The 13,999-nt window shown below is 43.3% G+C and overlaps 1 protein-coding gene across 1 annotated transcript in view; it reads left to right on the top strand.

Annotated features, from left to right (window-relative positions):
• Positions 1–10,778, top strand: part of TOM1 (target of myb1 membrane trafficking protein) — a 165,029-nt gene extending 154,251 nt beyond the window's left edge. The window contains exons 13-15 of the mRNA XM_083156447.1: positions 3,207–3,266; positions 7,751–7,790; positions 9,462–10,778. Of these exons, the coding sequence (XP_083012573.1) occupies positions 3,207–3,266; positions 7,751–7,790; positions 9,462–9,607 (246 nt within the window). The 3' untranslated portion in view covers positions 9,608–10,778. The remainder of the gene's footprint in view (positions 1–3,206; positions 3,267–7,750; positions 7,791–9,461) is intronic.
• The last annotated feature ends 3,221 nt before the right edge of the window (positions 10,779–13,999 follow it).

The raw sequence follows: 13,999 nt of genomic DNA, 5'->3' as shown, positions 1-13,999 counted from the left end.
GCTGTGTGTATCTGTGCAATGTTTAAGTGTGTGTGTTCTGTGTATTGTACTGTTTTTGTGTGTGCAGTAGAGAATGTGGGTGTGTGTTGTACTGTGAGTGGTGTGTTATGTGTGTGTGTTGTGCTGTGTGTATCTGCCGAATGTGTAAGTTTGTGAGGTGTGCTACGTATATGTGTGTGTAGTGTGCTATGCGTATCCTGGCAATGTTTAAGTGTGTGTGTTCTGTGTGTTTGTTGTACTGTTTTTTAGTGTGTGTTGTAGTGTGTATGGATTTGTATTGTACTGCATGTGGTGTGTTGTGTGTGTATATGTCCAATGTGTAAGTGTGTGAGGTGCTCTACGTATAAATGTGTGTGTTGTGTGCTATGTGTGCGTATGTGGTGTACTGTGTGTGTGTGTGTGTGCGTATACAATGTGTACGTGTGTGTGTTATGTGTGGTCTATGTATATCCTCAACTATTACCTAATTGTTTAAAGCCTTCACCATAATGTTAGAATGTGTCATTCATACTCAATGACAGCAATGAAATCAGGTGTGGAGTTGTTCCTTCGTCCACGGTTTCCCAGATCGTCGATCTTTTCCCCAGAACATCAATGAAGGAAAATTAAAACTTGGTGTTTTTTAAATTTCTAAGTGAAATTTCCAAAAACGGCTTCGAGGTGCACACCACTGGGTCCAGAGGTATCTTGTTGCTGAATTTGGTGTCTCTGAGTGCCACGGTGTGTCCGCAATGCGACGGACACGCACAGAGGCGTAAATAGATATTCATAGGCCCCATAGCAAAAGTTTGTAAGGGCCCCCTGTTTAACAACTGATGGTGATAAATGTATACAAAACATATTAGTTTGACAGCAAAGATGGGCCCCCTTCAGCTCTGGGCCCCATAGCAGCTGCACCCCCTGCACCTATGGTAGTTACGCCCCTGGACACGCACACACACACGCACACAGACTCTTCAACTTATTATATAGAAGAGGCAGCTATTCCCGATAATCTACAACTGCTTATTGGGCTGCTGTAATCTGAACGCTTCCCTGCCTGATCAGCAATATCAGTACAGAAGTTGTTGTCTAGTTCTTAGTGACAAGTTTTGATAAATATTCTTTATAAGATGTCAGAATGCAGAACTACCGTATAGCACACTTTCTGTTCTAGGTTTGCTTAATGTCTTTATTTGTAACAGGAGAGAGGTGTAAAGGCTCCCATACATCTGAAAGACATAGCGTCCAATCATACAATCTCAATGGATTGTAAAATTGATTGTATGCAGATTGTGTGCACACAATCATACAATGCCGGCCTAAGTTGTCTTTAGATGGCTCATACAACCAGAGTCATGTGACACTCCCTCCCTGACTAGCAGAGAAGAGAGGTGCAGCTTCCGGGCAGCCCATGGCAGTGAAGATGCTGGGAGCCGCAGAAGTTTCCAGTGGCAGATGAGCGGGCGGCTGAAGAGAGCGGTGAACGTCCTTTTGCACAATTCTGTCACTACTCTGAAAACAGTTTTTTCAGAGGATTGCAGCATTAGGGCTATTTAATAATGGCATAACACAGCGGATGTGAGCAGATTTGTAGTTGCTGGCAACCTGTAAATGAAAAAATAAATACTAAAACAGGATTTTTGGTACTCCTATACTTTTGATCCTAGTAGGCCAGCACCCTATTTAAATTAAGCTTCAATCATACATTCATGCAGCAGATGTATTCTAAAATGCTAGAATGGTGTGGAGTTATAAGTGCCACTTTGTACGCTTTTAAATTCTATGAGCTTCTTACTGCAGAACTGAAGATAAAAAACATCAAGCCACTTGTGTAACATTCTAGACCGCTCCAGTATTTCTGCTTAATTATAGCACCCTTTGTTACGGCACCAAGATCATTTCTGTACTGGGCGGCATGCGCAGGAAGGAAAAAACATCCGGTTTCTTGCCGGTTTGACCCGGTAATTAGTGTGATATGAAAGGGGTTACCGGTTACAGCTAACCTGTAGCAACACCGCAATCTGAACTGGGTAAAAAGCAGATTTATTACCGGTTCCTTGCCATGTTGCTGTGCAGTGTGAAGGGGTTAAACAGGTCGAGCGACCGTTTCCTGTTCACACTATGGAGGAGGCAGCGCTTGGAGCAGAGCCAGCTCTAAGCACTACCTCCTCCCCCGATGATGCTCCGCCGCACCCCCACATGACATCAGCAAACCGGTTTGCAGAGGCGATGTGAACAGACCGCACATGCAAGGTAACATCGGGACTGAACCTTTGCAAAGTCCCGGTGCGACCCTGCATTTGTGATCTGAAAGCGGTATCATTGTCTTTACTGATCATGGACTGGGTGTGGTATTTTAGTTAATCAAAAAATAGGTTGACACTGTGCTTGTCAACACCAATAGGAAGAGAGACACCAGGTCATCAGGCTCAAGGTCAACATACCCAAATAAAGAAAAAATAAAAAAAAAATACAAAGAAGTCATGTCAACCTTTTGCTTATGTTGATCTTGTCAATGTCAACCATACGGTGTTGACCTTTTGATTGTCTATCGATCATCCAGATCCCCACGGGACCAGTCAGTTACCTCCTTCCTTGTACCTCCCACCACCAGCATTTCCTGGGACCTAGTGACTGTGATACCCAGCAGCGAAGTATAATGCAGGGTGTGTGGGCTACCCACCAGCCCATTTTCTTGTATAGTAGGAACTTTCTTATATGTGACATGATGCAATTAAATATACAGTACAGTATACAGTACCCAGCTTACTGTGCTGTCTAACATAAGAAATAGTGAACAGCTTGTAACTATGAAGTTGGGCCTGTCTTTGTGTGATTTAAATTGAATACTATTATCATTCAGTATATGAATTTATATAACAATGTTGCAAAATCCTACCATTTACCATCCTACCAGGATACCATTATATAAATAATAGAATGTTTTTTTTTTTTTCAAGTATTGTGTCAATTTCTGTTTCCATGCCTCCATTATTGTGGAAATGTGACCTTTTAGAGAATGACTGGCTTTTGCAGCTATGAAGACAAATTGTAACGTGTGTCTTTAGAGTCCACTCCCTGCAGATCTTTTACTATTTTATTATCTCAAAATAGAATCCAAATCCGAGAAATGTAAAGATATTGTGCATCATTTGATCTAGAACAGTGAAATCCCAATGTTGACATTGAAATAATAAACAAATGTATTTTATTTTTTCCTTCAGATTCCAACTCCTCAGAACAACATCATGGAGGACATTGAAAAATGGCTGTCTGCAGATGCAGTGAGTGATAGAGAGACCGTCCTTGGGATAGAAGTACCCTCTGAAATACAGTATATGCCATTTAGAGCAGCACTACTGAAATCAGCACTCAGATCTGGCCTTATTGCTTAGTTTTCGTAAAAATGATTCCCCTTTGTTAATTAACAGAATATTGATTTGTCACCAGTATAGGGTTATGTAAATCCTTATTAAATTACTAAATAATGTGAAGTAGAAATCACTCTGGTTTATATAATGGTTGTCCCATATAATCAGTGGTGGTTTTGACCTAGGGGCTGCAGACCCTCCAGTAAAAATATGCCACCACCAATAAGCAGAATGATTGCAGAGGCTTCCTATTGGCAGGGGCTGGCAACTTTGAGCCTGGGGGGGCAAGTCCAGAGCACTGGCCCATAAGTAACATAGCCTCCTTATTATTATACTTTATTTATATGGCGCCACAAGGGATCCGCAGCACCCGGTTACAGAGTACATAAATGAATAAGCAAAACAGGAAACACTTAAGCTGGGCATACACTTGAGCCACCCGGGACCTTCATGGGCAGCAGGATCGCATGCGTTATATCACATGCGATCGTAGCCAAGGATACCTGGCTCAGAAGCAATTAGCAGATTGCTTATGTAGCCGATGTGACTCGCAGGCTCTGGTGAGTTGTGCATGGGACAGTGCATCACATCAGAACCTGCCGTCTGTCACATGCTATTTGGGCACTTTTCATGTGATTGATCGCTGCAAAAGTGCCCAAATAGCATGGAAATCACCCCAGTGTATGGGGGGGTCGTCGAAGGGACTATGGAGTGGTTTAAGAGAAGAGAAAGCACATTAGGGAAGAGGGCCCTTCTCGTGAGAGCTTATTATCGCCAATCCATTGTGTTACATGTAAAAACATCCGCTAATTGGTACCCTGATAATGACCATCGGTCATTAATTGCGCAATCTAGCCCTTTTTTATCAACTGAAATGGTATCAGGGCTAATAGGATTTTCCCCTTAGTACTGTACCTTGTACATATCCCCCAAATAAAAAAAAGAGTATACTGAACATACACAAACCTGGATTTCTTTTTTTTACTGGTCTTTCTCTGCTGTTCTCTCCCCTCTTTTCTTTTCCTTTAACTGGGTTCTTCTCTCCTTCTGCTCTTTCCCTACTTCTTTTACTCTCCACTAGTTCCTTTCAGATTCAGGATACAGTCAGTGGTGGGCTTTCCATGGCTCTGCCTATATGGGAGTCACCTAATGACAGATGCTACCAGGGGTGGGGAATAATAATAAGCTGCCCTCCAACTGCTGCTGAACCACATATCCCAGCATGCCTAACACATTTTCAGCATATTCGGATAGAAAACTGAGCAGAGCATGGTGGGATTTGTAGTTCCACAGGAGGGCCATTTATTTCTTTGTTATTAATTGAATAAATATGGGAGCCTCCTTTTAAGAATTAGGCTCCCATTTATACAACCACTTTTCTGTTATTTATTTGTATTTATTTATTTATAGACAATGCATAATGGGGGGGCCGGGGCACAAAATGAAATATGTGAGGGAGTGGTCCTGGTTGACACGGCCCCCAGCAGCAGGGCGGCCGTATCACTCATAAACTGTCATTTCTGCTGCCGCTCCCCGTCCCCCCGCAGGCTTGCTGTGTATGCTGCTCACCTGTCACGCAGAAGCGGAGCACACACCCAGCTGTGCACAAGCCATGCAGTAGTTCCCACTGTGATACGGCCGCCTATGCGCGGCAGCGCGGCCGTGTCACAGATTGCTTTGTAGTTAATTTTGGACCTACAGAGCATCGGTTGCCAGTGTAGGTCACAGTAAACGTCTGCTGGTGAGTAGTGTACATTACATGATCGCGGCTGCTGCCGACAGCTGCGGCTGCATCAGGAGTATACTCTGGACCATCAGGGCCCATTTGCTCTAGCTGGTGCTCTGCGGCCCAGGGCACTTGGTGATAAAGTGGCCCGGGGGGGCACATGGCACCCGGCCCAGCCCGCCTCTGCCTATTGGAAGCACTATCTACTACTTACATGCTGGGCTCAGCGCTGCTTCAAGGACTGCAGATGACGCAGTCCATAGAAGCTGAAGGAAAGAGATGGGGGCGTGATTGTGCATGCCCAATTTCCCTCCCACCAGCCGTAAGGATCTTCTGTGGGCTGCACAAGAAGCAGCCCATAGAATTCAGTGTGCGTGCAAGCTGCCACTGTAAGGGATTTTTATTCCTTTTTTCCTGATATTGTGGCTATTGCGCATGCGCTCCATTCATGACCTGACCATTCGGTGGGCAATGGGCGGGGCTGAGCAGTGCAGCAGAAGATAACCGCAACCCCCCCAAAGCACACAGGTAGGAGCCGCCACTTTATATAATTATACTTACCTAGTTGAATTGTGACCAGATGCACGCCTAGTGCTAGTATATTATCCTTTACAGTTAGGAAAAAATCTGTAATAAAACGGGGATGGGTAATAACAGACAGACAAAGAATTAAAAGGGCTGTCCTCGCAAGCTTACAATTTATAGCTCACTAGTGAGTAATCTGTTTTTTTAATATATATATTCACAGTTTAAAATAATAATACAAATAACAATGCTGGTAAAATATAATACATGAAAACTTGTTCTCACCACATGCAGCGGATGTCAAAGCAACCGAACAGTCTTCCTTTTGAGGATTTCCATGCTTGTGCAAAGATTTTTAAATCAAATGCTTTAGTTACTCCTAGACCAGGCGTGTCCAAGCTATGGCCTTCCAGCTGTGGTGAAAAGTCCCATCGTGCACTGCCACTGTTTTGCTCTAAGGCATGGGTCTTCAACCCGTGGCCCTCCAGATGTTGTGAAACTACATGTTCCAACATGCATTGCCTCATTTTTTCCTATAAGAGCATGCCAAAACTATCAGGGTATGCTGGGACATGTAGTTCTACAACATCTGGAGGGCCACAGGTTGAAGACCCATGCTCTAAGGGAATGCTAAAACTATGGCAAGGCATGCTGGGATGTGTAGTTTTACAACAGCTAGAGGGCCATAGTTTGGACAGGCCTGTCGTAGACCATTTATTTTCCATATTCCAGCACTTATGGCCTTATTCTAGTTCACTCTTTCTGACAAAAACCTTCTTAGATGGACAAAACCATGTGCACTGCAGGGGGGGAGATGTAAAATGTGCAGAGAGAATTAGATGGGCGAGTTATTTAGTTTCTGTGCAGAGTAAATACTGGCTGCTTTATTTTTACACTGCAATATAGATCTGACTTTGAAGTAAAACCCCACCCATATCTAATTCTCTCTGCACATGTTACATCTGCCCCACCTGCAGTGCACATGGTTTTGTCCATCTAAGAAGGATTTTGTCAGAAAGAGTGAACTAGAATAAGGCCCTTAGTTATCTGAGACATCTCTAACAGGGTAGAAATTTGGCAAGTTGACTTGGTGGAAAGATGGCATCCTCAGACAGTGTATATTATTATTATTATTATTATTATTATTATTATGTCACCAAGCTTTTCACAACCACCCATTGTGCTGCTGATATTTGACTACACTTTTCAGTACAATTTGGTTCACAATTTATGTTTTGTATTGAAATATTTTACACTGGTCAGATATAATATTTGTTAAATTATATTAAAATGTAGGGCCTTATTCTAGTTCACTCTCAGGGCAAATTCCTTCTCAGATGGACAAAACCATGTGCACTGCAGGTGGGGCAGATATAACATGTGCAGAGAGAATTACATTTGGGTGAGGTTTTACTTCAAAGTGAGATCTATATTGCAGCGTAGAAATAAAGCAGCCAGTATTTACCCTGCACAGAAACAAAATAACTCACCCAAATCTAATTCTCTCTGTACATGTTACATCTGCCCCACCTGCAGTGCACATGGTTTAGTCCTAGGGTAGCCAACTCCAGTCCTTGAGAGCTACCAACAGTTAATGTTTTCCAGATCTCCTCACAGAATCACAAGTGAAGTAATTAGCTCCACCTGTGGATCTTTTAAAATGTTTCAGCTAGTAATGAGTGCACCTGTGCAGCAGCTAGGTTGTCTGGAAAATGTGCACTGTTGGTAGCTCTCGAGGACTGGAGTTGGCTACCACTGGTTTAGTCCATTTGAGAAGGAATTTTCCTCTAAGAGTGAACTAGAATAAGGCCCGTAGTCCTTTATAAAGAACACCACCCCTTTAGAAGTCTTTTTTTTCTTTCTTCTTGACCCAAAAAACTAGACCGTGTCCAATCCATTAAATCCCTCATTCTTTTTTATATATACCATGAACTACTTTTGTGTTTAAATTTGATTTAGACGGCACAGTAATATAATGGCAATTGTCATAAGATGCAGGAAAGTGCTGGTCCTTTCTGTGCGGTGATATGTATTCTACATTCCTTGTACTGCACTCATCCTTTGTGACCGTGACAGAGATTATTGCCATTCACCTCTTTGAGCATATTGCAAATCATTTATATTTGTGTCCTTCCCCCACACACAGGGTGATGAAATAGAGGGGGATGATGGTGTCACCAGTGAAGGTAAGTACCTAGCACTTAGTACTAAGGTAAATTATAGCCTCAATAAAGGGGTATCCTAATTTACTTCTGCGAATGTCTTCTCTGGGGGCTGTCCTATTAGCCCTGATGCAGCATGCTCCTCCCCCTGATGCTGGCATATATTGGTTATTATGCTACGGTGCCTGGGAGCTGCTATAACTTATGGGATCGGGAGCTTATCCCTTATCCAATGTGTGAACGCGGGTCCTTTATCAGCCAATAAAAACTGCTTCTATTTGGATACCATGATAATGACAGTCAGTCATATATTGAGATATCGTCCAAAAAGGCCCTGCTTGTAATTGGTAGGTCTCGTTCTTTAAGAATCCGTATCCTGGTGTTAAAAGAGAGTTTTTCAATGTAAATGTCTACATTGGAACGTTCAGTGACTTTATTTAAACAAGAATTTCTACAATTTTTACAGTGTTTTGGGATTAGACACTTTTTACTTTGCTTATAGTCATTAATACAAATTTATATCAGATATACTGTTGTTTTTTTAAAGGGTTGAAGCATTGCTGTTGTATCATGTGACGTGGCCGCCCATTCTGAACACCGGTTTCAAAATTGAGTGGTCTAAAGGCAGTTTACACATGGGCCCTGATGGTAATTTGATCAGTCCCCCGCGTGCTCGGCACATATTCTCCTATACGCATGTGCTGGGCTCCTGTACGGGTGCCTTCACCAACCTGCACAGTCGGGTGGACAGGCGGGGGCGGGGCTTGGATATGGGAAATCCCAGCATTTCATGGGCGCATCCCCATGCATCTAACATGACGTCAGCCGTCTACCCTGTGTTTGTGCCGGAGCCTGCAGATAGAAGTCGGTAACCACTGACATATTATTGAGCCCAGGAGAAATCATTTGATGGTCGAATGATTTCTCCTGCTGCGGGCACATGCAAGGGGATGTGTTTTCATAACACATCCTCTAGCATGGATGTGAGGGGATAGGGAGGAGGGGGGGGGGAGATTGCAGATCCCAGAGTGTTATGAAAACACGTCCCCTCGCATTTGCCCCCAACAGGAGAGATCATTTGATGGTCACCATGGGGGTTTCGCCAGGGGGGGGGGGGGGGGGGGGGGGCACTCTGGGATCTGAGTCAACCAGTGTCCAGGGTATGGATGCTGGCTCCTCAGAGCACAAGACCCTCAACCAACCACACTAGACCACCTGCTAATACCAAGCACCCTATCAGCAACTTCATATAGGCCAACAATAGACTATTCTAGCCCACATCTCCATCTACCACAACCACTGGACATCTGAATAAGCCTGGCCAAGGCAGAATGCCAGGCCAGGAAGTCTGTGTCTAAAGATGCAGATCCTGGCCTTTGCTTTCCTACAAACTGAATTGGGGGTTGGGGGCAGCTTTGGTGAAATGCCCCCGTTTTGTAGAACGCGAGACCTGCTCTGCCCGTGTGCAGAACAGATCCTGTGTTTGTGCAGTCCAGTTGGAGTAATATCTACTTCTCTGAATCAGGCCCTGTGCGAATAACTATCATTTTAAAATCTCTACTATGCGGTGTATAATTGTACGAAGTATTTATTAATTGATCTTTATTTGAAACCTAAAAGATAAATAAAGTTCTTCTATTTTTACATTTTGGGAATCCTAAGTATGTTGTGATCTTTGCTTGTTTCCCTGCACAGAGTTTGATAAATTTCTAGAGGAGCGAGCAAAGGCGGCAGATCATATTCCAACATTACCTTCTCCACCGACCGACGCTCCCAGAGCAGCTCCCAGCACAGGACGGGATAAGAAAGCAACATCTGAAGATGCCCTTTTCGCTCTGTGAGTCCTCACCCGCTCATTGAGGTGCTCAGGGATCTAGCCAGGTGTGAACCCATCACTAACTGTTATTGAATGGAATTTCCCTGTAGGAGGTTTCAGGAGAAACAACGATGAGTATTTTCCCTGCGGTACGAGAATCCTCTGTAATACGGATGGCACTAGTAACACCAGGAGCTGTTGAATTTGCCTCACTGTTGATTACAAATTAATCTGTGTTTGGTGTTAGAATATAGGTGCATTTTCCTGGTGCCTACTGATTCCGCCAGGCTGTTGTTGGGATCCCATTTATCCCAGCACTTTCAATTCCTTCCTGCATGCCATGTTTGCATAGCTGCCGTTAAAGTGGAGAGAGTAGCACTACAAATCCGAGGCGGTCTACGTGTGCCTCTCACAACAGTTGCATTCAGATTTATTAAGGAAACCATGCATTTAGTAAGTCCTAATGTACAGTATTTGGATTGCACTACTGTAAAGCCCATTTTCGAAGTATTAAAAGTAAGCGTGCAATGGGAGTGTGCTAATTACTGCATTATAACAAACCTCTTGCTTACTACCAGAAGTGCCTTGTTTATACTTGTCATAGTAACGCACCCTGTTTTCTAAGAGGTTACACTGAAGACTTCGAGCAACACCTGGCCTTTCCCAACACTATTATTTTAGGTACTGGATTACGCTGCTTTTTTAACTATATTTTTCTAAAATTTGGTGGCTTTGTGTTGGAATGAATGTGTTTAAAGTCAAACTTTATCTTTCTATACATGCTTGAACATTTCTGGTTTGCGCGCTCTTTTCTATCCGGCAGCCATTTTAAGATTGCAGATAAACGGCTAAGTGGAAATCAATATCTACTTAACGATACAGTGGTTTTAAAGAATGATGGGCTTGCAGGGTAACCCCTCAGAAAATACACATTGTAAGAGCAGATAAGCTGGAAAATCTATACAGAATATGATTGCATTGTTGGATACTGATTATATACGTTATTTGCAGTTTATCCATTTTAGTGTCTTTGAATGTTTTCTAAATGACTCTCTTGTACAAACATTCATCCAACGACAGAGACAGACCAATATGGCACAAGTGATCCAGAGTTATTCCCTATAATTTATAGCAAAATCTGTCAAACTACATGGGAGTTTTTCTTAAAAATAAACCAATAAATAATACTGAAAAACTACAGTGACGTCTTTTTCAAATGATCTAAATGGCTCAGATTTACTCCTCAGATGCACGTATGTGTGTGTGCGTGTGTGTGCACGTGTGCGTGCGTGCCGACAGTGATCACTGGTGGTCACACTTGACTTCTACAATGATCCCTATTGCTAGTTGTATGTCACACCTGACTACTGCAATTGATCCCTACTGCTGGTTTTCTGACTCACCTGACTTCTACATTGATCCCTGCTGCTTTTTTTTTTGTCTCATCTGACTTCTACATTGATCCCTACTGCTGGTTGTATGTCACACCTGACTTCTACATTGATCCCTACTGCTAGTTGTATGTCACACCTGACTTCTACATTGATCCCTACTGCTAGTTGTATGTCACACCTGACTTCTACATTGATCCCTACTGCTGGTTGTATGTCACACCTGACTTCTACATTGATCCCTACTGCTGGTTGTATGTCACACCTGACTTCTATATAGATCCCTACTGCTGGTTGTTTGTCACACCGACTTCTACTTTGATCCCTATTGCTGGCTGTATGAATGTGACAGAAGCTTTTTTTTGCACCATTTCAGTCAACTCTATCTGCTGGGGTGAATTAAATTTGATGAGAAAATATTTTTTTCACCACTTATATAGCCAGTTTTTAGAATGTATGTTAGACGTTTTTTGCGTATCTTACTTTTAAATGTATTATTCTCTAATTCATTAACACTAAAGGTGCCCATACACGATGCAACAGGGCAGTGCGATGAGATGTGCACACCCATTGCACAGCACATAAAGTCTGTGCAGCCCGTGCTTTTAGTACTAGATTGCATCGTATCTAGTACAAAAAGTATGCGATGCTGTAGCACATTGTGTGCTTTTTGTACTACATACAATGCAATCTAGTACTAAAAGCACAAAGTACTGTACATCACATAGTGCATGGGCACCTTAAGAGGGTTATATAATTGGTTCTAAGATAAAGGAATCAGCGTGATATTGGCGACTTCATCACTTAATTGAAATCATTGTTATAAGTATAAACCATCCTTCTAATTCCCGCTTTAGATTTAGACAACTTGACAAAATTGTGCCATTCCTTCACCTTGGGACCTGTTACAAAACTCCCTAAATCTTAACATTGAAGTTTAGTTGGAGTTTATATATCTTAAAACATACGAGTTCCCAAGCAGACTTCAAAGATCCATAAACTCACTATCGGGTATCCCCAGGCCCACACTCTAAACCATCACATAAAACCATAACTTAACCTTAACTTATCTAATATCTTAGCCTAAAAATAAATACACGGACACAAAGTGCTGGCGTTTCAAAATAATATCAAATTTATTTTGACAATTAACTATATATAACTATTAATGGTGGTCTCACCAAAGAACGGTCATTATAGGAAAGTGGGGGTTAAACATCATCATGCATACCATCGCTGGTGATCACTCTCCCTACACAACCACCCAGGAAGATGGTACGGTCATCCCCCATGCAGAAGCATGGCCCACGACAATCGATGTCAAGGGAGAGTGCACCCCACTATCTACATACACACATATCTATTAGAGATGACCGTTCTTTACCGCCGCCAAAGAAGAAAAATAGGGAAGGGTGGGTGGGGCTTCTTGAGACAGAGGCAGATCACCCTAACTCGTGATCACTCCTAACCCTTCTAAGCCCTCCCCCCTGCTTTGATAGGCTTTGTGCCCATCCTCATCAACATAAACATGTGACAGCTAGCAAGTGCAGCCTGCAGGAACCCTACGTGGTTTATGTCAGCCTCAGTGCTTATTCAGCATTCGGTGTCTCTGTAGTTCACTAGTATAGATCACCATCTACCATGCATTTCCCATCAATAGGGGAAGTACATTAGCAACAGATTGGAACAGACCTGCTTTGGTAGAAGTGATGGAAGGGTACTACTTTCCTAGCACGGCGCCCACAATTAGCATCACATTAATCGCAAGCATCGTATGCATCTTATGTGTTTCTGCACCACAAGATGCATGCGATTCTTGCGATTAATGCGACTACAGTGATTTTTTCATCGTACCCATTTTTATCACATCACTCGTACTGTAAACATACATACAATGTATGCGATGGACGCGATTTACGCAATTTCATACATTTGGCGCTCACAGGACCATCACTAATAGATCCAATTACCCTTTTTCTGCATAGGGTGCTTTTAAGCACCCAAATGACTGCTTACAATGTTAAATGCAGACCCACATCAACCACCCGGGTGCTGTTAAGCACCCAAATGGGTGCTTACAATGTTCAATGCAGCCCCACGCCAAATCCCCGCTATAAACATGAACCCGAAGCGTGGCGAGCGGCGGCGGTACGCGTCCTCCGACCTTTTCATAGCCCCACTATCCACGGCGGCGTGGAGTTGAGAATAGAAAGCGTGTCGAGCGCAGCGAGCCACCGAGCCCGAAGCGTGGCGAGCGGACGCGGATACCTGTGAAGCTCGCGAGGGGACGCGGATACTTGCGCTCGCCACACTTTCTATTCTCAACTCCACGCCGACGTGGATAGTGGGGGTATGAAAAGGTCGGAGGACGCGTACCGCCGCCCCTCGCGGGGCTCGCTGCGCTCGCCGCGCTTCGGGTTCATGTTTATAGCTGGGATTTGGCGTGGGGCTGCATTGAACATGGTAAGCACCCATTTGGGTGCTTAACAGCACCCGGGTGGTTGATGTGGGGCTGCATTTAACATTGTAAGCAGCCATTGTACATCTACAACTACATACAATCTATACAAGTGACTCGATGAGTGTGATGCATGCGATTTAAACGCATACATCGCAGTCATCGCATCGCACACATCGTAGCTAACTATAGTACTGTTTTTCATACGATGCCTGCAATTTAAAACCCTAAATCGCAGGCATTGCACAGATTGTATGCCATATAAAAATGTACACGATTACTGCGATGGGCGCTGTGCTAGGAAAGCAGTACCGATGGAAGAGCAGTTCTGGGCTGTTGGAGCTTTAAGGCGGATGTACTAGAACAGAATAACACTGTACAACTGTGTGCAACTATTTCTTTAACATCACACTTGTCTGTTCAGCAACATGCATACAGGATGCTCCCATTGGCTTACTGCACATATGATGCTTTATGGAAGGACATTTAAATCTTTTAACTTCCCACAGACAGTAGCAAATTGGTGCAATGTGGCATGTCTGTTCTGTTTTCTTATAAATTACCCATA

This window comes from Crinia signifera, chromosome 8 (assembly GCF_055691185.1).
Source record: "Crinia signifera chromosome 8, ASM5569118v1, whole genome shotgun sequence".
Lineage (NCBI taxonomy): Eukaryota > Metazoa > Chordata > Amphibia > Anura > Myobatrachidae > Crinia > Crinia signifera.
The sequence above is the reverse complement of the archived record's forward strand: the minus strand, read 5'-3'. Positions and strand labels throughout refer to the sequence as shown.